The sequence below is a fragment of the Thalassophryne amazonica genome, chromosome 1 (assembly GCF_902500255.1).
Source record: "Thalassophryne amazonica chromosome 1, fThaAma1.1, whole genome shotgun sequence".
In the NCBI taxonomy this organism is placed as follows: Eukaryota; Metazoa; Chordata; class Actinopteri; order Batrachoidiformes; family Batrachoididae; genus Thalassophryne; species Thalassophryne amazonica.
The window spans coordinates 120095055-120120043 of record NC_047103.1 but is presented as its reverse complement, the minus strand read 5'-3'; the positions used below and the strand labels follow the sequence as shown (position 1 = coordinate 120120043).

The window sequence follows — 24989 nt, the reverse complement described above, 5'->3', positions numbered from 1 at the left end:
AAGTGGAGTTGAATGTTATTTTCTCCAAGATGGTTTGTATCTACTTTCATCCCCACAGGACATGAATGCAGAATTATAGCGTATGCAGCTTTAAACTCGTTCTGTGATTAATTGAATCCTTTTGATGTCATTTATGTTCCTCTGGTATGTGCTGTACGAGCCTGTTTTTTGAAGAGAGCTTATTTGAGCGGATGTGTTGCTGTTGCAGGCCCATCTTTCTTCATAGCCATCCAATCAGATGCCAGCAGTGTTTATCCATGGGACACGGCCAAGATGAAGTGTTCGCTCAGCATCTCTGGATCCTCACCAAAGACCGGTACAAAACACGCATATAGAAATCCACATTTTCTCACACGCTGTTTTGTTCCTTTTGTTTCTTCTTCACTTTGAACCTTTTTTTGAGACTTTTTACACACTTGTTCATAGAAAAACACAGCTATATTACTCAAACACTTTGCAGTTCTGTTCTTTATTGTCCTCACACACAATCACAAAAGCCTGCTGCCTCCACATTTTGACATTTATCTAGTTTCATGACTTACTACCGGCAATGTGAACCAAGTTCCTGCTGCAGTTGTACAGAGACCGGATAGCCCTTAGCAAAGGACCCCGTACTCCCGGAGCACCCCCCACAGGGTGCCCCGAGGGACACGGTCGAACGCCTTCTCCAGATCCACAAAGCACATGTGGACTGGTTGGGCAAACTCCCATGAACCCTCGAGCACCCGATGGAGTGTGTAGAGCTGGTCCAGTGTGCCGCAACCAGGACAAAAACCACACTGCTCCTCCTGAATCCGAGGTTCGACTATCGGTCGAATTCTCCTCTCCAGTACTCTGGAATAGACCTTACTGGGGAGGCTGAGGAGTGTGATCCCCCTGTAGTTGGAACACACTTGTGAGAACTGAAAGATAACAGAGCCAGCATTGATACCAGCAGGTTGGCACGATGCAGCAAAGGTATCCAGCAAGCTAACAGAATCAACATCCAGAGGAGGACTGGTGGCTTCCTTGGACACCACCACGATAAACTGGCCATCTTTGGTGCACTGCACAGTTATTGCTTTCCCATAGTAGCACCAACGTCCATCATAGCAGCAGTTAAAGGCTTCACATTGCTCAGGAGTGATTCCTGAAGTCCCGCACTCGACCTTCTGAGCTTCTACTTGGTGACACTTGTCAGAAGGAGGTGGTGTTGGTGGGATCTTGGGCTGCTGCTGATGAAGAGGTGGGTATTGCTGAGCTGATGACCACTGACGCTGAGTAGTAAGCAAAGAAGGCAAATCAACAATCACAACGCCAAACAAATACTTGAAAAAGCCCATGATGGTGCAGCACAAAGATGGACACAATGGTGCTCTGTTTGCGGACGATGTGATTCTGTTGGCTTCATCAAATCTGGACCTTCAGCGTGCACTGGGGCAGTTTGCAGCTGAGTATGAAGCGTCCGGGATGGAAATCAGCACCTCCAAATCCAAGGCCATGGTTCTCGACCGGAAAAAGGTGCCTTGCCCTCTTCAGGTCAGTGGAGTGTCCTTGCCTCAAGTGGAGGAGTTTAAGTATCTCGGGGTCTTGTTCACGAGCGAGGGACAGATGGAGCGCGAGATCGACAGACAGATTGGTGCAGCGTCTGCAGTGATGCGGTCGCTGTATCGGACCATCGTGGTGAAGAGAGAGCTGAGTAGGGGGCAAAACTCTTGATTTACCAATCAATCTACGTTCCAACCCTCACCTATGGTCATGAGATTTGGCTCATGACCGAAAGAACGAGATCACGAGTACAAGCAGCCAAGGTGAGTTTCCTCCGCAGGGTGGCTGGGCACTCCCTTAGCGATAGTGTGAGGAGCTCGGTCACTCGGGAGGAGCTCGGAGTCGAGCCGCTGTTCCTCCATGTCGAAAGGAGCCAGCTGAGGTGGCTCGGGCATCTTTTCCAGATGCCCCCTGGACGCCTCGCTGGAGAGGTGTTCCGGGCACGTCCCATCAGGAGGAGGCCTCTCCAGCGAATGCCTCGGGGTTCCCCCGGAGGAGCTGGGGGAGGTGTGTGTGGATCGGGAGGTCTGGGTGGCTTTGTTTGAGCTGCTGCCCCCACGACCCGACTCCAGATAAAGCGGAGGAAAATAGATGGATGGATCTGGTTTCATTGCTGCAGGAAGACAGCAGTTTTATCACATTGATGACTGTAGTCTGAAACAGTGTTATACTATGGACTGGTTTGTTTTAGGTGCACTGAATGGATTGTCAACTATTAATCAGATATGTTAAGGCCCAATCCCAATGCTCTTCCTTCACCCTACCAGTTCACCCTTTCCCTTCATTTCACACAGAATATATTACAAGAGCCACTACTCCTTCAACATTTGGAATCCTAACTTTTAAGCACAGCGCAGATTTCTTTGATGGGGTTGGGGTCATCTGTGTTCACATTATTTTATTAGCACTTGTGCTGTAACCAGTAATGATAAACATGTAACTGACTTTCAGTTCAGCTCTCGCTCTCTCTCTCTCACACACACACACATTATTTACTACATGAGACTAATAATCAGTGTACCATGGAAATGCTTTAAAACTCACCATTTGATTAAAATTGTCCAGTTGCATCAACATGTGTTGTCCGGTTAGCAGAACAGTTTAAAGCGTAGCTGTCAGCTAACACAGTGGATGAACTGGTATTATCAGTTGATAACTAGGTTTTGTAGCTTAGTTTGTCAGGTTCTTGTTTTGAATTAAGTCTGCAAGAGTTGTTTCAAATCAGACCTTTGAAGAGAGTTTTGTGCTGCAGTGGACCTAGGAAAACCACCGGCTAGCAGCCCCAGTTTAAAGGACAGATGTATACTAGCACAATGGATTACCTAACACTACACACAAAGCAGCTCTGACTGCAGCTGCCTTTACAGGACACACTGCTGTATAATGTGGACATTCACATGCAGTGATTATCTCATGTTTCATGGATGTGGCATTTACAGGGTTTTGCATCTGAACTCTTTATATTGAAATACTATATCTTTGTCTTAGGTGCCACTCCAAATGATGATTAAAGCTTTTGGGTGGGCCCCAGACAGATTTCAAAGTGGGCCCTGAAATGTTCAAGTTTAGGAATGGCTGAAGTAAACATTAAAGAGTTGGGTCTATGACCTGAGCATCTTTTGTTCCATTTGCTGTCAGTTAGATTCAGTCAAGGGCACCACAGTCTTACAAGTTGTGCCCAGTGTGCAGTTGGGCCCACAACCCTGGCGCGCGCGTGTGTGTGTTTGTGTGTGTGTGTGTGTGTGTGTGTGTGTGTGTGAGAGAGAGAGAGAGAGAGAGAGGTTTCTGTTTTAAACATATGAGTGTCTCCATCTAAGGAAAAAGTGGTACAGAAATGATTACGCCCACGTTTGACTTTGTACCTTATTTAGAATAATACAGAGCAAGTGGTTCTGTGGGATAGGTGTCAGACTATCAATATATAGACCGGATTTTGATTCCAGGGATGCGTGTCAGAAGACCTGTCTGTGTCCTTGGACAAGAAAGTTTATTTGCATCATGCCAGTCCACCCAGCTGTGAGTGTTGTATGCTATAAATTTGGATTTGTTGGTTTCCTGGCTTCCATCTCAGATAAGGTGGTAACTCTGAGGCAGGGGCAATAACTCACTAGCAGGAGGCACAATATTGCAACTTTTCCATTTCTCCCTGAACTAATCAGAGCAGATCAGCTCAGTTAGCTGCTAATTATCTGAACACACTAATAAAGACACTTTTACACCTGACTGGGATGAACCGGTCTGATTAGTTCAGGGACAAATGGAAAGTGTGCAGTGCTTTGGGTCCCAAAGACCAGGATTGGGAAACACAGGGCTAAAGGTTAAATAAGGAACCAATTTGCAGGCTGGTTTCGAGTGACATGTATCAACAAATGTCACATAGGGTTTGGTGCTTTAACTGGCTTGCTTTGAAAAGCAGCCAAAACTTCAGTCAGGTGTTTTCATCCACACGGGCTTGCACATACACACAAGAATGAAAAGCATTCTTTTGTAGGGTGTGATGACATGTTACACACTTAAACGTGACTGTTGTTTTTGGATGTAGTGGCAAGAATCACGACAGGTCACAACAGTTCCTCCAGGAGGGTAATTATGAGTGTATTGTGACTTTTTATTCAAATTACTTGTCTGTTAGTTGCTAACTTCACCTCTGTGGCTCATTGATTTGATACCTTTGCTTTTATTGTTCTGGTACAAGGAGAGTACACAAGAAAAATACTGATAAGCTTGACTAAGGCCAAGTGTGCGTGTTTGTATTTGTATAAAGCATTCCTTAGAGCTGATTTAAAAGAGGTTTCCTGTTGGAGCGTGTTTTGTGATGAGGGTGTTGGTACACTCGCATACATAATAGTCATTGCTTTGGCAGTTTGTGATATTTATGCGGTGCTGATTTATCCGTTGTTAATGAATATTGACTGATATTTGGACAGTGACACAATTTTTGTGCTTTTGCCTCTTCCACCACAGTGGAGTTGAAATAAAAGAAAGTATTTGTTGTGTGGACTTTCAGCTTTAATTGAAGGAGTTTTACAAATGTATTACATGAACATGAGTTGGGAAACACAGCCATTTCCATACATAGTATGGAATAATGATTACTCTGTTGCCTATGGAGATCCACAGGCTCTAGAGTGGGTCATGTTTATAAAATAGATAGCTGACACTTTTCGACAGTGGTAATAAATTGTGAATTGTGAAGAAAGATAGGCAATAGCTTTTCCAGCTTGAGGCCAGTCCTAGGTCTACTTGTCCTTATTCTTTGCACCATGCACATTTACTTCAATAATGCATTATTATTGTTATTGTTAAAACGTTATCTTAGTGCTTGAAAATTGTTATATTGGTGCACAATAAATTGTGGCTATGCTATGGCTTTTGATATGGCTTGGTAGATCTCGATACACTGTCAACTTTAAAAGTAGATCTCTGTTCAAAAATGCACCCCTGCAGTAAAGTATGTAGCAGGCACGTCATTTGGCCATGTATCCACCAAATTTCAGATGTTGAATGACACCCCTCGTGAATGGTCCTCCTAACCCAGAATAATTGGTGACTGTTATGCACCCATGTTGGTTGCCACAGACAAAATGTTTGCTGCGCCATCGCACAGGCTGTGTTGGACGAAAAACGTAAGGCTTCAGCCCTTCACACACAGCGGAGGCCGGAACAAGCCATTCTGAAAAGAGACATTCTACCCCATGCAGTGTTTTGCTGCTGCATCATTAAATTTCCTAGCCCTTATCCCCTGTTATTTGACAACCTTGACAGCTGTACGTGGCATGCTAGTGTAGTAGGCGTAACCCGTAGTTTAGTAATCATTTTTCAGTCCTTATTTAGACTTATAAATGTTACTTATTTACAATTGTACATGTGGAGCCTGTTTTTTAACACCTCTTGTATCCTTCTTTTGTGGGGGAAAAAAGTCTGCACACCTCAGTCGCTTCACAAGCAGGATTTGAAATAGGACAGCCCAGTCACACCACGTATGATGTATGCTGCAGACGACTGCATCCTTAGAAGCATACAGCCGCTGGGGAGACAGCCACAGTGATTTGTGGGCATTCGATGTGTGAAAAAGAACATCAAAAAAGTAGTGGATGATGGCAAAAGTTGTTGACCAAAAAGAAAACTGAGTAAGACAAAATAATGGACGCAAGATGAAGTCGTGTGTGCTCTGCGAAGAAGAGGGAGTAGCATTATTTTCCTGCAATCACCCACACCAGGAGTTCCAAACCAGCAGACACTCATCATTTTGTTCAATTAAATTTATTTATATAGCACCAAATTACAACATAAGCTGTCCCAAGGAGCTTCACAAGGAAAAGATCTAACTTACCAACCTCCCCTGAGCATGCACGTAGACAACAATTATAAGGAATAACTTTCTCAAACAGGCTGGATTCAACTCCTTAGGCCAGTCTAACAACAACAATTAGGTGAACAAAATAGGACAAAGAATTGTCAAATATTCAAACAAAAGTAACTGTCCACATAGAAAATCTCCAAGCTAGTTCCAGCAAGCAGCATGATTCCGTCCCAATATACAAATCATCTCTAAATTATAGCGTGCAGTGACTTCAGCTATTGATAGGCAATATGACTCACAATTCATATTGCGGTATAAATCGAATCCCTTCACAGTAACAGTATATATTGCAATATAAAGGTAAGTATAAAAATTATAATGGAAGTGTTTCTGAATGGATTATATAGTTCCTTAGCAAAGCTAAATTGATAAAAACAACATAAAACAAAAACAGATGTAATTTTGAGTGCCGGAGTCTGACTTGTTAAACATGTCATTTTGTGCATTAAAATTACCTAATTTTGTCATTCCTGCTTCTGTCCAGCAGGAGGAAATCTTAGTTTGTCTGCCTTTGGTGACGTTTTGTCCAGAAAGTCCTCAGAGACCCCACCACGTGGGTTGATGATTCTGATTGGCTTACGTCGTCGATTTCCACCAATGATAAAACGAAAGATGTTTTTATTTTCTCCGCTCTCCTGGTCGAGATGGAACTCTCAGCTGAATGAGAAATATGAGACTGTTTACTGCGGCTTTCTGCAAATACGCGCGCCAAATATGAACATAAAATTCACTAAAAACATTGCGGAAAGTATTAACCATAAATTCACGTTATAGTAGGCCTATTAGCAGAATTTAAAATCTGGTGTAGAGCTTGAAGTATGCACTTTTAAAACTCATTGAAATGGAGACTGGAGTCTGGTGTGTTTAATGGGAGAACTGCTTAATTTGGTCATGTGACTTTTACATGACTGAATTATTGTCAGGCGATGTTATGGCCCAGTCACACGACACTTAACAAAGGGCAACAAAGCCCAAACAAAACAAGAAATCTGGGCTTTCGTTGGCATCGTTTAACCTTTGCTCAGTTTCATTCCTGCAGCTCGCGCTTCATCAGGATTTTTAAACTGTCAAAAAATTTGAAAGGGCAACGAAAACCTCAGTTCGTCTGTACTTCGTTTTGCTGTCACAGTGCAGAAGCCGGTTTGTGAGTGCTGCTGCTGCCGCTGCGTTCATGTATCATCGGAAATTACAGGGCAAACTCAGCCTGTTTGCTTGGATGTTTTTTTTTGTTTTTTTTATCTGGGTGGAGGGTCATCTTCAATGGGCTCAGGCACCTTATATAGGCCAGAAGTAATCTTTTGTTTGGATACAATTAATTATTTTGCCACAAGCAACTACTGAATTTGAAACAAACAAAAAAATTGTTAATTTTGTTGATTTTCTTTGTGTGAGCAGTGGTCCACCCCTCTCGTCGGATTTTTATTGCGAATAAAATGTCTGAACGATTTGGAGCTTTGCTGCATCAAATTTTTCCAGAAACTGTGAGAGACCTCCAGGTGGACACCATTCGGAACATTCAGATGGCTTTCAGGGACGATTTTATGGGGATTACACAGATTAAGGAGTGCTCCAGCCAGTTTAAAGACCGCCCACAGCGTCTGAGAGTGCAGCGCACTCCGAGCGCCAATCGACAGGCTGAAACAACCACATCATTTCCAAAGTGAAGGCTTTGTTGATCCGGGATGTCGTCTGACTTCCACAGAAATGGCTGAAGACGTGGACATCACCACTTTTTCAGCACATTCCACTGTTACAGGAGTTTTTGTCATGGAAAGAGAAGCGGGGGGATGCGCCACGGAGCCGCTCATGGCGCGGACAAAAGCACCTCAGTGTTGGTCTCACAGGACGGCTTTCAGATGGCTTTCAGACAGATTTCGGTGGCTTTTCAGTCATGTGACTATCCGAGAAATTGTGAATGAGCTGGACATGCCAGAACATGTCCTGTGAGGCTTCATCACGGCGTTGCTTTGCGCCATGCGGCTCTGTCCCGATGCGCAAATTTCTCCGCTCCTCTTTCCATGACAAAAACTCCTGTAACAGTGGAATGTGCCGTTCATTTCCAAAGTGAAGGCTTTGTTGATCCGGGATGTCGTCTGACTTCCACAGAAATTGCTGAAGACGTGGACATCAGCACAAATTGAGACAGACGTGCGAAGTTCAGTGAGTCAGATGAGTTAGAAAACATGAACAAGTGATCTCAAGAAGCAGGGTTGATGACCTTTGCAGTAGAGGTTCAGCATTGAAGGGTTAAAAAAAAAACAAAATCTAACAAGGCAGGTGACAACCACCCCTCCCACATGTAACCAGTTTCACTGTCCCAACACAGTCTCACAATCCTCAAGCACTTATCAGTTTCCTTGAGTGTAATCTTAATTTTGTCAGTTCGTCTCATGGCCTGAGCTATATAATTTATGATCACCATCATAAACAAAACAAAGCCAGCTCTTGTAGTCTTATCACAGATGGGTTAGTCTGCATATCCCCACCACAAGCAGCTCATCTTACAGGTGTCACCTCAGTTCGAGGAGCATGCTTTACAGCCATCTCTCTTTTAATTCTCTGTATCTCAGCTGCTTTGTGTTTGGTGTCTCATCCTTGCCAAGTTGAACTCTGCTCACTCCCGCGGTTGCAGCACCTCAGTTTGACTCCTTCCTCACATTGTCTGTACTAATGCTCTCTGGAGCCGCTTCATCCACACCTTTGATCTCCCCTATAAATAGCCACCGCAGAGCCAGCTGGTAGGGGTATTGGTATCACAGGTACTTAAAACACGGGTGGTAAGGCCATGTCCTTTCTACCTGCCCCTGGTGAATATTTGTTTCCAGTGGTGTCAAAAGTACACACATTTGTTACTTAAGTAGAAGTATACATACTGCAGTTTAAAAACACTCTGGTAAAAGTTGAAGTATCAACTTGACCTCTGTACTCAAGTAAAAGTGAAAAAGTATGTACTCCAAAACCTACTTAAAGTATAAAAGTATAAAGTAACCTTTAAAAAAAAAAAAAAAGGTAGATGCCACTATATGAATTGAAAGCTTAATTTAAAAACTGATTCGTTCTACATGTGGCCCAAGACCCAAAACCCAAAATTACCCCCCAACACCACCTGCACGCAAATGTTTCAATTCTAGAAGCTCTGAAATGCAGTCTGGGACTATTCCAGACGATAAACTGCAGTGAGTGCAGCATCCATTTAGTGAAGAAAAAAAAAAACAACTTTCCTTATTCAAATTCATTCCAGTAGTATTCTGCTCTTACTAGGATGCAGCAGTTTTCTAGTTTGGCAGATAGTTCTGGAGGAAATCACTGAAGAAATTAACAAACTGAAAATATGGTTTGACCGAAACAAACTGTCATTAAACAAATAAAACAGGGATGAAATGGAGGTGTAAGAGTCACTAGGTGTTCACAGGAAACACTTATTTATGTATGTATTTATTTATGTATGTTCATTGTTAGTTGCTTTTATATTTTATTTTCTGTTGTGTTTCTATTCAGGTTCTTTTTGTCTCTTTCTCTGAAATTGTACATAATCATTAGATTATTAATATATAAACAAAAATAAATTTAAGAAATATTACAATTTGAAAACAAATGCACCCAAACGTGAAGACAGCTGGAACTGCTTCATGCTAACTTTTAACATTGAAAATGCCATAGACATGCTAACGCGTTAGCGTCGCTTCCGTTTTTAAGTTATAAAATACATCTATCAACTGTTTCAGAAGACCATAACAGGTCGGTTTAACATAGAAAAGGTAAATAATACTCACAGAAGTATGCTCTTTAGGGTTTTAGCGGGGGAAAATTAAGCGAAAGAAAGAAAGAATAAACGAAACAGTAGGTTGAAGCATTGCTTCAATCTGCAAACCACTGCTTCGATTGGTTCAAAATCCATTCCTTTATCTTCATTGATCCATGTTTCTGATATAGCAATTATGTTAAATATTTTTTTAAATTGACTTAAATATTCTTTAATGTTGTTAAAGTTTGCATACAGACTTCTGCTGTTGAAATGGATTATTGATAATTTGTTATCCGTTTTAATGATCCGATTAAACTGTTCAGCTGTATAATAGCAACAACTGTCATTGATATTTGAGAAGAAATTATTGTCCGGGTCTATATCGTGCTCCAAGTCCAGTACATTGTGGTCTGTGTATTTAAATGTTCTCAGTTCTAGTTTTCCATGATCAGCAATCCTGAGAGTTATATCCTTCTTGTCTCCAGATGTAGATGATGTAGTAGATGAATAGGTTCCTCTGGTCTGTGTCATGGTGTTGTGATGTGTTTGTGTCCTCATACCTTATTGATCGTATTTGTCCAGTTCCTCGATGTTCCTGATTACCATAACCTTCGCTTGTTCTGGTGTTCCGTTCAGTTTGATGAATGTTTTGCAGTTGGATGTCCATGTCTGTTGAATTTTTCCCTGCTTTTTTAAGAGACGAGCTTTCCTGGCGATGTCTGCATTTCTTTTGGTCAGATGTTCATTGATGAATACGTTTGTTCCTTTAAGTTTCCGTCCCTGTTTTAACAATGCCATTTTATGTTTTCTGTTGGCAAACCTCATTATAACTTCTTGCTTGTCTCCATCCTCTCTCCTGGGCAGGGGGTGGCACGCTTCAATGTTATTACAGTCCATTTGAATACCTTTAGATTGCAGGAAGTCAGCCACTTGTTCCACTGAGCTGGCCTCCTGCTCGCTGGCCTCCCCTCCGCTGTCTTCTCACACCGCCCGTGCGTAGGATCGAGGTTTAATATGAATTCCTGTAATAATAACGTCGTTCATCCTTGTGTACTGTTCCAACTCCGCAACACGGTTCTCCAGGTACACCAGACGCCGGTCTTTCTCGGCATTCTGGATCCGGAGAGCCTTCACTTCTTCCACCAGCTCCATAATGGATTTCTGCTGCATTTTAACAACAGAGATTTCCTCAGACAAAAATCCAGGGACTTCTTGATATCATCTCCCTCCTCCGCCGTCAGTGCCTTCTTCGGACCCATGGTCAGATAAATCCGCGCTGGCACCTCGGTAAAGCCACGCCGGTGGAACTGCGCTGGCACCTCGGGCTTCAGGTGGAGCCGCGCCGGTGGATGTGCGCTGGCACCTCTGGCTTCAGGTAAAGCCGCGCCGGTGGAACTGCACTGACGCCTCGGGCTTCAGGTAAAGCCGCGCCGGTGGTACTGCGCTGGCGCCTCGGGCTTCAGGTGGAGCCGAGGTGTCAGCGCACATCCAGCGGCACTGAATCCAAGAGTAACGAGGCTGTTTGTTTTAAAAATGTAAGGAATAGAAAGTACAGATACTTGTGTGAAAATGTAATGAGTAGAAGTCAGAAGTAGGCAGAAAAATAAGTAAAGGAGTAAAGTATAGATACCTAAAAAGTGTACTTAAGTACAGTAACAAAGTATTTGTACTTCGTTACTTGACACCTCTGTTTGTTTCACTATCAACCAGCAGTACTGCTCTTCTGTGTTTCCAACCACAGTAGGAAAATAATTTACAGCAACCTCAGATATCCATTCAGAAAACAACTACCCCTGGTGCTATGGCACAGAAAGATTGCTCGTCAGTAGTGCACAAAGGACAAGTTCAGGTCAAGGACAGAATTTTTAGAATAAGTCAAGAGAGGTGCAGAGTACATGTTTGTCACAGTCTGCTGAGTATCTTTATACCATATAAACTTAAGCAGTGTCGCCGTTGAATAGCCCTGCCACCTCGGAATGGGGTGGAAGGGGGCAGAACATATTTCTCTGTATCGTTAGACTGTTGTTTCCTTTACAAGCCTTTACATGATGAATGGTCTGTTTTAGTTTGTACTCTGCACTTCAGATGGCAAGCAGCTGGTTTACTTTGTTGATTTACTGCATTTGTATTTTACGTTCATTTTACCAACTTGGTAGTAGAGGGAAATAAGTCAATCACAGTAAGTCCCATAGAGGAAATGATGCATGACGTCATGCCTGCTGAACATGTGAAAACACTACGGGGCTGGAGGGCAAAAAGCTGCCAGCACAATTAGATTAGATTCATTTTTTGCAATAAAAGTGCATGTACATAAAATTCCTTAAACAACCGAGGATAGCACAATAAAGCAAAAAACGTATTTCCGTTGTGGTCCTCTACATAAAAAAAAACAAAACAAGGTACAACAGATCAAAATAAGGCTTAGCAGAATAGGTCTGAAATACTTTAAATTGCTTCAGTTGTAGACTAACGTTTGTCACATAAATTTCTTTAACAACTTGAGTTGCTTACAGTAAGTGTGTTGTCGAAATTTGCCATGATTTGGAGAGAGAACATGGCCTTAATTATTCATGTACAATGAAAGTTAACATGTCTTGTGTCATAGGATATGTCTGGGCTACCAACTACGTAGACCTGAAAAAATAAATGGTGGCAGATGCATGAAAATTTATTACTCTGCTCTCAGATAAGTCCAGATAATCCCTCCTCTGCATCCGCACGTCAGAAAAATTCAAATACATAATTAAAAACAGAAGTAAAAGAATAAAACAGATTAAAAATAAAAGTTAGTCATAAGAAAAAGAACAAAAATAGGTTTTAAGTCTCGACTTAAATGTCCACAGACTCCGACTACCTCACGGTCTCAGGAAGACCGTTCGACAGAGTGGGCGCACAATAATAAAAAGCTCTTTGACCAGCTGACTTCTTCTTCACCCCGGAAACAGAGTAATCCGCATCCTGGGACCGCAAAACCCGGGCCGGCACGTAGGGTTAACGCTAGTGGTGAACTGTGTACAGAAGATTCATGCAGTGCTGCATGGATGATTAAAAAAAATCAGCCAATACAACATAGAATTTTGCAGTAATATCTCAGATGCACACTTGTGCGAAGGAGGCAGTCAGTGCTGAGGAACATTTTTTCTCAGGTGGGTTTTGGTATATTTTTACTTCAATTGAAACAAATTGCTATTATTTCAGACAAACTCCAAATGCACTTGCGTACAATAAAATACCTGTGAGAAATATATATATATATATATATATATATATATATATATATATATATATATATATATATATATATAAAATATTAAAATGGTATGTGGTACTAAACAGAATACTGTCAATAAACAGTTGAAACCCTGTCATAGGTATATTATCACGCCTGAATGATGTAAAAATACTGCAGATGTTGAGGCACATGACTACACACTGTACACTGAGATGTATTGACACCTGATGTGTTAACATCTCATTGTCTCAAACAGATGAATTTTATGTTGTAGACATAATGCTACACGTGATACCAGTTGAAAACACAGTCCAAAAAGATTGGGAGAATAAGGAGTGTGGGGCTTTCTATGCCTGCGTTTGCTTTAGGCCCCCAAATCAATAATTCCACCCTGTTGCTATATCATCAATATTGCTGATCATAATTTATTTCACTGTTTTCTGTGTGGACACATCCCATGAGTGACTATTGCAACACCATTATGCACTTTACACAGATACACAAATCTACAGCATTACATTTATTAGGAGCCAAATGCTTTTCTCCAACCTCAGGCTCTGTTTGCAGGACTCTTTGTTCTTTAAATCACTTGAGTTAAATTTAGAGCCGATATCATGATCAAACAACCTCTTTAGAACCGTTCTTTTTTGTAGTGTAGAGTAACTGGGTCAGTGCTGGTGTAATTATTTTTATTGAGACTATTAATGTTGAATATAAAACGAAAATGTTAAAGTGGTCTATAACAGCTTATGATGAGTTGGCAAGTACCCATTGAGTATTTTGAACCTTTGACCCTGAGTTTTGTCTGCTTTGATCTGTCATCTCAGCATGTTCCTGGATGTGGACATGAGATATTCATTATCTCTGTGTAGTTGGAGAACTGTATGTTTATGACTGTATGTTCTGTCCTTAGTAAAGCAGTTGTACAGTGACATCAACATTAGAGATCTTTTTCTTTTTGTTTGGAAGCAGTGCCACTGAAACATTAACAGCTATCATGCCACTGTTTTTCCTATCAAAAATAACAGCAGATTGTTTCACCAGGGAGACTAAAGCTTTGTTCGTCATGCTCAGAGAAACCCTATCTCCTTTAAGCCACGAAAAACAAGATCAGATTTATCTTCTTCCTTAACATCTTTTTTCCGACTTTATGCGGGGTCAGTGTGTGGTGGTAGTGTGCCTTTGTCCCAAGTTGGAACAGTTTGGGAATTTAGTGTCTTCCCCAAGGACACCCAACTGCAAACAAATCCAGAAACCTGCTCGACCTGCTAATCTTCCATCAAAGCATTGGATATAAGAAGGGAGCAAAGTCCACCCAGAGTATGACATCTGCAGTTGTCAAGTCAACAAAGACTATTCAGTCCCTGTTTACTGTAGAAAAGGTTTATGAAGCATGGTGGCACATGTAGTTAGTGTGCCTGCCTTCAAAATAGAAGGTCCCAAAATCAACATGTGGATTGGATCCACTGTTGTGACCTTAACCAAATGGAAAAGCCAGAAGATGCTAGTGCAGAAAAGAGCAACAATTAAGAAGACAAAGAAGAAGCTTTATTGTCATTGTGCAAGAAATACGAAATTCCATTTGGCAGTATCTTTTTTTTTTGTTGTTGTTGTGTTTTTTTTAGTCCACAGCCACAGTCCAGCATGTGCTGGTGATCTGTGTTAACACACCCACTACGCTATGGAACTGCTTGGGTCTTGGATGGCAATCACCTAGGCAGGCACCACTCCACCCCACCTCTAAAAAGTAACTATCTCCCATAGCCAGGTGAACTTGGCTTTCCCCAGCCTCTTGAATCCTCAGCACTGAAGCACCTGTGTGCTGGATCATGTCCCGAGAAAGTTGCCACATTCCCAAATTGTCTACTGATGTACCATTACAATGCAAGTGATAGTCCTCCTCTAAATCTTGTACCCAGTCATTTGATGCAAAGTCATTTTTCTGGTACCCAAGGGCCCCTCCACAGACATGTAGTGTTTTCCTTAGGTCAGTGGTTAGTGTCCAAATCGCATAACCATATATTACGACAGGAAGCATCAGGACCCTAAATACTTGGACCTTTGTTCTTCTGCAATGGTATCAGCATTGCCACACCTCCCCCCAGCAACATCATGACTCCATAATGTTTTTTTCAGGTGTCTCTTGATAGCAAAGTCCATTGTCCCAGAGACATGACTGTCGCTGTTGGAGTAAGTGAATATATGTACAACCCCAATTTCAATGAAGTTGGGACATTTTGGAAAATGTAAATAAAAAAAAAGAATACAATGATTTGCAAATCCTCTTCAACCTATATTCAATTTAATACACCACAAAGACAAGATATTTAATGTTCCAACTGATAAACTTTGTTTTTGTGCAAATATTTGCTCATTTTGAAATGGACGCCTGCAACACATTTCAAAAAAGCTGGGACAGTGGTATGTTTACCACTGTGTTACATCACCTTTCCTTCTGACAACACTCAATAAGTGTTTGAGAACTGAAGACACTAATTGTTGAAGCTTTGTAGGTGGAATTCTTTCTCATTCTTGCTTGATGTAAGACTTCAGTTCAGCAGTCTGGGGTCTCCGTTCTCGTATTTTGTGCTTCATAATGCGCCACACATTTTCAGTGGGTGACAGGTCTGGACTGCAGCAGGCCAGTCTAGTATCCGCACTCTTTTACTACAAAGCCACGCTGTTGTAACACGTGCAGAATGTGACCTGGCATTGGAAATAATTCAGACAAATATTGCTGAAATAAACAGGGACGTCCCTGAAAAAGACGTTGCTTGGATGGCAGCATGTGTTTCTCCAAAACCCGGATTTACCTTTCAATATTGATTGTGCCATCACAGATGTGTAAGCTGCCCATACAGTGGGCACTAACACACACCCATATCATCACAGATGCTGGCTTTTGAACTTTGCTCTGGTCACAGCCTGGATGGTCTTTTTCCTCTTTTGTCCAGAGGACACGACATCTATGATTTCCAAAAACAATTTGAAATGTGGACTCATCAGACCACAGCACACTTTTTCTGCGTCTGTCCATTTCAAATGAGCTCGGGCCCAGAGAAGGCGGTGGCGTTTCTGGATGTTGTTGATGTATGGCTTTCGCTTTGCACAGTAGAATTTTAACTTGCACTTGTAAGTGTAGCGATGAACTGTGTTAACTGACAGTGGTTTTCTGAAGTGTTCCTGAGCCCACGTGTCTATGTGGGTTTTCCTCTGTGCACTCCACTTTCCTCCCACAATCAAAAACATGCTTATTTAGGATCCGCTCCTTTCAATGTCCCTGTCCAAGGCAGCGTCTCTGCATCTGGAGTTGGTCCCCGAGCTCTGGACTGTGGCTGCCCACTGCTCCTAGTGGTTGGATTGTGTCTAACTGTAACTCAGATGGGTTAAATGCAGAGGACACATTTTGTTGTATGTGTGTACAGTGACAATAAAAGGCTATATTATTATTATTATTATTATTATTATTATTATTACTATTATTATTGTTGTTGTTGTTATTGTAAAGTTGCTGCTACATTGGTTAGCTCTTTAGACCACTGGGACAAATATTGCAGTGGGACAGACTTGAACAGACACCGGTTCTGCACATGCTACATATCTTTTCTGTTTCTTTGTTGAAGCGTTTCAGTGCTACATACTACAGCGTGTTCACACTGTTTGAGTGTTTGGACTCAGGTATGTTTTGAAATGGTGCCATGTTTAATTTTTGTTGTGTGCACAATTTTGTGTGTATATTTTTGGCTGAATGTTATGGAGTTATGGGGTAAAAACAGCAAGAATGGTGAGACAAGTCAATTTCGCTTTGTGCAAAAGTTAAAGGTGCCCTAACTTTGTAAAAAAATGCAAATTATTGGTTGAGTAGGGTTTTTAAAAAGGAATAGTTTGCATCATGTGTCACTCTTAGTTATCATGGGGTAACATATGTCATAGAATCCAATGGAGTGCTTCCTGTCAGTGTTTTTGCAGTGAGTAGATTGGGAAGCTGATTGAAGGAGATCAGCATTGTACCTGCAGTCAAGTAAATGTAAGAGTCACTGTTTTTTCTTTTTCTTTTCTTTTTTTTAATCTATTTTTAATGCCATCCCAACTCTTTTACATTGAAGTTGCACTTCTGAACTCGGAGAAGAGTCAGTTCGTTGTTATTAGCCCTATTTGACAGATTCATCTAATGTATTTATTCTATTAAATACCCCAGGGACTGGCAGTTTTCAAAAATGGGAACGTTTATTGACTATCATTTACGTGTGCATGCTTGGATGCATGCTGTACACAGTACGGCCTTATGGTACATACAGATATGTGTACTGCATGCAAGAGAAAGCAGCGCAGACTCAAAACGAATGTTTTTGTAGCTGCTACGCAATTACATAAAATGGCTCTGAGCAAACGTTGCTACTCTGCAGCTTTCAAGCTGAAAGTCATGAAAGAAGCAGAAGGGGAAGCACTGTACTGCTCAGGTTTTCGTAGTCGATAAGGACATGCATGTAGGAGTGGTATAGGAACAAGGATAAGCTTGCAACCTTGGCCAAAACAGCTACCTGGTGAGGGGAGGAAAGCGCATTGTCAGGACATTGAAAAGGAGCTGATGAAATGGTTCCAGGAAAGGAGAATGGCAGGCGTTGGCATTACAGGGAAGGGTCTGAAATACGAGGCAAAGTGGCACATAAGCAACATGGAAACCAGAACAGACTTGATGAGATTTTGTGGCAATGAGGTTGGACTATTTCATTTTCATTTTACTCTGTTCTCTCAGGAATATACAATTTCACTACATGAAATGTGCTGAAAAAAATCAGGGTCTTGATCTGGGTCATCATTTACACATCCTGTTGAAGTCTTCATCTGGGTGAATCGGAATGCACTTTCTCAACTGCATAACATTGCAGTGATTACATTGAATCTGTTTGTGGCTAATGCAGGGAAATAAATTCACTGTTTGTTAGTTTTTTCTTTCATTTTCCAGAATTAATTTCCAGAATGTTTAATTTTGTGGCTTATAACATACTGATGGAAGACATCTTCAGATGATTCATAATAGAGCTGTTTTGACCAAAACTTGGAAATTTGATCTCATTACTCTGGTTTTGGCCTCCCTTCACTTGTTTCCTCTTCATGTGAGGGTAGATGTCAAGGTTTTATTGCCATCGTGTGAAATCCTGAATGGCCGTGAACTTTCTTATCTCACTGAACTTGTTGCACCTTCTTTACAGGAACAAATCCTGTGGTCACAGGAGTCAGCAGGGTATAGAGCAACATATGTCTATCGTGCAATATTTATCAGTTTGTGATTTATTTATTTATGTATTATTTCCTGTGATTAGCTTCTTCTTTTTCTTTCAGCTGTTCCCTTTAGGGGTCGCCACAGCAGATCAATTGTTTCCATCTCACCCTGTCCTCTGTATCTTCCTCTGTCACACCAACCACCTGCATGTCCTCCCTCAGCACATCCATAAACCTCCTCTTTGGCCTCCCTCTTCTCCTCCTGCCTGGTGGCTCCATCCTCAGCATCCTTCTCCCTATATTCCCTAGGTCCCTCCTCTGCACATGTCCAAACCATCTCAATCTCGCCTCTCTGACTTTGTCTCCAAACCGTCCCATCTGAGCTGTCCCTCTGATATGTTCATTCCTAATCTTGTCCATTCTTGTCACTCCCAAAGAGAATCTCAACATCTTCAGCTCTGCCACCTCTAGCTCTGCCTCCTGTCTTTTTGTTAGTGCCACCGTCTCTAAGTCATACAACATAGCTGGTCTCACTACTGTCTTGTAAACTTTCCCCTTCACTCTTGCTGATATTCTTCGGTCACAAATCACTCCTGCCACCTAAGTCCACAAACATACAGTGTAACTCTTTCTGGCCTTCTCTGTACTTCTCCAACAGTATTCTCAGAACAAACATTGCATCTGTAGTGCTCTTTCTCGGCATGAAACCATATTGCTGCTCACAGATCTTCACCTGTTTTCTAAGCCTAGCTTCTACTACTCTTTCCCCATAACTTCATGCTGTGGCTGATCAACTTTATGCCTCTGTAGTTACTGCAGCTCTGCACATAACCCTTGTTCTTGAAAATAGGAACCAGCACACTGACTATGTAATCCAATCATTACTGAGTAATATTTTAACCGCACTGAGCAATATTTCATCTTTAACACAGTTTATGTATTTGAATAATAATTTGGAGAAAAAATAATGAAACAAAAAGGGATGGGAGTTTTTGCTGTTTAAAAAAGGTTGTCAGCGCCTGTCAAAGTAAATATTATTTTAAATTATCTCTCTGTTATAACATGCATCCTTCTCTACTCTTTTGGTTCCTGTACTCTTACTTTCCTCCTCAGTCTTTCCTCCCTCCTCTTTTCCACTCTCACCAAATTACCCAGCTGTCTTTGCAGAGCCGACAGGCAGCCGTTAATTAGCCAATCTCACGCTCCGTTAGCCGGCCGGGGAGATAGAATGAGGTAGAGAAAGAATTGATGGCAAGATGGAGTGAGGGAAAGGTGGAAGGAGGGGAAGGGGAGAGAGAAAGTGGGAGTGAATAGGGAAAATTGGAGGGAGCTGAACAGATTGTTAAAGTGAGCAAGAGTGGAAGTGTGAGTAGAAGAGGGAGTAAATGGAGGAAGAGTGGCTTGAGAACAGCTTGCAAAGTTTTCTTGTGACAGACAAAAAAGAAGAGAAAAACAAGAGGAATTGAGAGAATTTTAATAAACTGAGAGAATGGGGAGAGTAGATGAATAAAGAAGAGCAAAAAAGGGGTGTAGAGAGGGAACAGAATATACGTATGTAGACAGCAAGACATAGAAGTGGTACAAGAGAGATGGCGAGTGGATGACAGCAAGTAGAACGATTATATGATTCCCGCGCCATTAACTGTTTCTGTTGAACCACTAACGGCTGCAGATAAGCAAGCTGAAAGCCAACTTCATTAAAGTACTCTCAACTCTGGTTACACTGTTAGACAGCACGCACGCAGCAGATGCTAAATAATGGGCCTCATAATAGAATATCACAAGGACAGAGTTTTTGTCTTTGTTCGTTCAAGACAAACTATTATTAAAAAAAAAATTGTAAGACTTTTTTCCATTTTGATTATTTGATTATTTTAAGGATTAATTCATCAATCATTTACAGAGACTCAACAAGTGGAAAAGAAATCCCTTCACATTTGTGAGTTTTTATGGTTGTCACATATTCTCACACATTAAAACACAAGCAACAGTGGCTTGAGTGGCTTCATAAATTACAGGCAAAGAAAAGGGCTATTTTATATGTGCCTGTCTATCAAGCCCAGAGATGTCTTCCTGTACCAACATTCATATTTTAATAATACAAAGAAATAGCTGCAAAATTCTCAAAAAGCCAGGCTATAAGATGAACTCACAGTTCATGCAGTCAGTTAAGGCAAACTAAACTCTATGGAGGAAGGCAACAAAGCATAGGTCAAAAAGGGACAAACATTGTTTGGTAATGAAGAATCACTGAGACAATATCGTATTGCTGGTAGTCATGGTGCAACGTATAGTGCACTGGGACAGGGGAACATGAGAGTAGATTTTAAAAAATGCTTGGACAATTACTACAGTAAAGGTGTGTTCTCAAAAGAAGTGAAGTAAGTGAAAAGAGACAATCTACTGGGTGGTATGGGTCACCCTGTGGAAGACTGGAATTGGTGTGTGCCCAGATCCCTGGCTGGAAGACTCCCTATGCATTATGCAGCCATGGGACTGAGCCTGCAGTGTGGGAGTTGTGTGGCACTGATGCATCTCCTCTGAATCATTGAATTTGTCAAACATTTCATTGTATCTGTTATTCTGGTCAAATATATTCCTAGTTCTCAGACACACAAATGCACACATACATTCATGTAACTTGTGTGCTCTTAATATACAATCCAACACATAAAAGTCTTCATATTCCACAATTACTGTTGTCATTATGATCGTCTCCTCTATTGAGCGCAGTTTCTTTTTTTTCTTTTCATTTTTTTTCTGTTCAGGTTTTTCTTGTTATTGCGGACATTGCTTTGTCAGTTTTGGTACAGTCGTTGTCATTTCTTTTTGTTGTGTTTACTCGTAAAAGAATTGATCATTTCTTATACATCTTTCTTCAAACTTGATTCAAAATAAGCATTTACTGTGTACTAGCACAAATATCTGTTGGTTAAGCCACTGTCACACATAGCAAGAATGTGAAAGAACCAGCCCACCGCAGTCGGGAGGAAAAGAGGCATGGTCAACCGTGTCAGAACGCATCCGGATTACCTCGTACACACCTGCACGATGGCATCCAGTGCGCATGTAGACAACAGGTAGATGACACAGACTGCTGTCAGACGGCCATAAAAGGCGCTAAAGACTGCCGGATGTCCAAAGGTCTGGATGGCAAACACAGGACTGGAGCACTGTGTTCTTCACACGCGCGAGTGCGCAGCGAGCATGTGCTCCCCGCAAACACATAGGGCTTAAATTGTCACTCAGCCGTGTGTGTGTGTGTGTGTGTGTGCGCGCATAACACTACATTAGCCGCCACTGGACAGCTACGCTGAAAGTTTGCTGGCAGTGAGCCATGCTGTCCGCTGCATCAGACGGAGCCTTTCCAGAAAAGTTTAATTTTGTTTTCTTTTTTGCTCACTTCAGGAGCACAGCTCAACCGTGGACACCGCCATGGTTGGATTATCACATGGGATTCATTTTTGTATTTTGGGTGAGAGGATTTTAATCACAGGCTGCGGTTTCGGGTCCACATCCCCGCTGTGAGACACTCCTGGGCTGCTGTTGGAGATTCATGTTTATTAATTCTGTCACGGCCTGCCACAACAGTTCCATGTCATATCTCCTACAGAGTTAGAAGGTGATCATTTATTATAGTGTGAAATCCGTCCAGCTCAGAGCCTGAGGCATGCAATGACACATTACTGTGCACCACAGACAGGCGCAGCTGCCCGTGGTATATACAGTTATGATGGAGACAATATTCACATTATTTACATCACCCATGGGACGGAATGAACAAATATCTGTACTGTAAGGTCTATTGTGGATATAACAGCATGTTTAGATTTGCAGCGGCATGGGCACAGTACACTCTAAAAACTGATTGGTTGGATTGGACACATTTCAACCAATCTTTGGTTTCAACCAATGTGTTTTTAGGGTGTAGCGCATGGAGCTTTCGGTTTGATACCTACTGTTCACATTCACTTTACATGATAATTCATAATTATTATGATGAAGCGTGCCACATCATGATAGCATGGGTGGGTGGATATTTTTATACGTGGCACGTGCAGGTCATACCGGCAAGCTTTGCCGTGCAAGATCCATGTCGAGGCTCACTTGTATGTATGTGCTCAAATCATTTCGGATCTCGTTTTGCCGCCATTGGAATATGTGAATTGTGGTCAGATGGTCTTCAGATTGCACATGGATTGCGATTGGATAGGTGTTCCATCTCAACGGCGCCTGGAGGGTTTTGAACATGTGCGTCACACTTGGGGCCGCTGGCCAATTTTGGCCATCTGTGTGGACTTCCGCGGATGGCTGTCAGAATGTTTTGGAACTGAAACCTGACACTTTTCGGAAGTGCGCCGATTCATCCTTCTGACACCATTCTGCATAATTCTGGCTATGTGTGACGGGGTATAAGAATGCATAATGAAATGATAAATAAATGCAGAGACCATATTATGCTTGAGAATGAATTGGTTGAAAAAGACTATAAATACTGGCCATGGCCAAGCTGAAGAAATGAAAACATCTTAGCGTAAAATACACATAAGGTCAAATTCAGTGATATGTATTTGTCTTTCAGACATTATCATCATCATGTCATCATGTTCATTATCACATTCACGATGAACACATATAAAATTACATATAAATTAAGCAAAGTTTCAATAATGAGTTGAAATGGTGTGTGAGTCCAGAATGATTTTAGAGACCACAACAATTTTTAGAAGAGAAACTCGACCCTTTTATTTCCTGTTAATTCTGTAATTTTTTAAATGTTAATTTACCGTCTTAATGTATTTATAAATTGTTTAGGTTCTTGTTATCATATACACACTTAGTATTATTATTGGTAGTAGTATTTTTTAAATGGGCCGCAGTGGAAATAATGATTTCATTTTCTTGTGTCATCCATGTATTTTTAACGTATTTACAATTACAGTTGCATGCAAAGGTTTGGGCACCCCTGATGATTCCATGATTTTACTTTATAAATCATTGGTTGTCTGGATCAGAAATTTCAGTTAAATATATCATATAGCAGACAAACACACTGATATTTGAGAAGTGAAATGAAGTTTGTAGTATTTACAGAAAGTGTGCAATAATTAAACAAAATTAGGCAGGTGCATAAATTTTGGCACCCTTGTCTTTTTATTGATTTTAATACGAGGTCTGTTAGAAAAGAATCCGATCTTATTTTTTTTTTTAAAAACCATATGGATTTGAATCACGTGTGATTGTGTCAGACAAGCTTAAACCCTCGTGCGCATGCGTGGGTTTTTTCATACCTGTCGGTTGCGTCATTCGCCTGTGAGCAGGCTTTGAGTGAGGTGTAGTCCACCCCTCTCGTTTATTTTTTATTGACATACCGGATCAAGACAGCGTCCAGTTTAAAAATGAACGGCACATTTCACTGTTACAGGAGTTTTTGTCATGGAAAGAGAAGCTGCTCCACCGCGCGTCGCGGTGCAGCCGCTCGGCGCAAAGCAACACCGTGATGAAGCCTCACGGGACATGTTCTGGCATGTCCAGCTCATGCACAATCACAATTGGATATTCACACGACTGGAAAGCAACCGGAATCCGTCTGAAATCCACCTGAAAGCTGTCCTGAGAGACCAACACCGAGGTGGTTTTGTCCCGCGTAATAAACGGAGCCGTGGCGCGTCCCTCTACTGTTCTTTCCATGAAAAAACTCCTGTAACGGTGGAATGTACCGGAAAAAGTGCTGATGTCCACATCTTCTGCCTTTTTGTGAAAGTCAGAGGAGGTCCCGGATCAACAAAGCTTTCACGTTGGAAATGATCTGGTTGTTCCAGCGGGGTGTCAGCCTGTCGATGGGGGCTGGGAGCGCGCCGCGCTCTCAGCAGTTGTGGGCAGTCCTTAAAGCGGCAGTAACACCCCGTAATCTGTTTAATCCCCATTAAATCGTCCCTGAAAGCCATATTAATTTTTCGAACGGTGTCCACCTGGAGGTCTCTCACAGTTTCTGGAAAAAAATTGATGCAGCAAAGCTCCAAATCGTTCAGACATTTATTCGCAATAAAAAATAGACGAGAGGGGTGGACCACACCTCACTCAAAGCCTGCTCACAGGCGAATGACGCAACCGACAGGCATGAAAAAACTCAGGCATGCGCACAAGGGTTCAAGCTTGTCTGACGCAATCACACGTGATTCAAATCCATATGTTTTTTAAAAAATAATAAGGTCGGATACTTTTCTAGCAGACCTCGTACCTTTAGCACTAATTATTGGAACACAAAATTGGTTTGGTAAGCTCATTGCTCCTTGACCTTGTTACACAGGTGAATCTAATCATGAGAAAGGGTATTATTTAAGGTGGCCATTTACAAATGTTTCTCCTCTTTGCATCTCTTCTAATGAGTGGCAACATGGGAGCCTCTAAACAACTCTCAAATGACCTGAAAACAAAGGTTGTTCAACATCATGGTTAGGGGAAGGATACAAAAAGCTATCTCAGAGTTTTCAGCTGTCAGTTTCCACTGTGAGGAACATAGTGAGGAAATGGAAGACCGCAAGCACAGTAGTAGTTAAGGCCCGAAGTGGCACGCCAAGAAAAACCTCAGATAAACCGAAGTGAAGGATGGTGCGAACAGTCATAGTCAATCCACAGACCTGCTCCAAAGACCTACAACAAGATCTTGCTGCAGATATTATCTCTGTGGATCATTCAACTATACAGCACACTTTGCACAAGGAGATGCTGGATGAGAGAGTAATGTAAAGGAAGCCTTTTCTGTGTACACACCACAAACGGAGTCGCTTGAGGTATGCTAAAGCACATTTGGACAGGCCAGCTTCATTCTGGAATAAGGTGCTGTGGACTAATGAAACTAAAATTGAGTTATTTGGACATAAGGGGTGGTATGCACG

At 41.7% G+C, this 24989-nt stretch overlaps 1 protein-coding gene across 1 annotated transcript in view; it reads left to right on the top strand.

The window, feature by feature from the left end:
- The window catches only part of si:ch211-132g1.7 (prostaglandin F2 receptor negative regulator), a 317262-nt gene that overhangs the window by 202655 nt on the left and 89618 nt on the right, over positions 1-24989 (top strand). The window contains exon 11 of the mRNA XM_034173857.1: positions 209-316. Coding sequence (XP_034029748.1) covers positions 209-316 — 108 coding nt within the window. The remainder of the gene's footprint in view (positions 1-208; positions 317-24989) is intronic.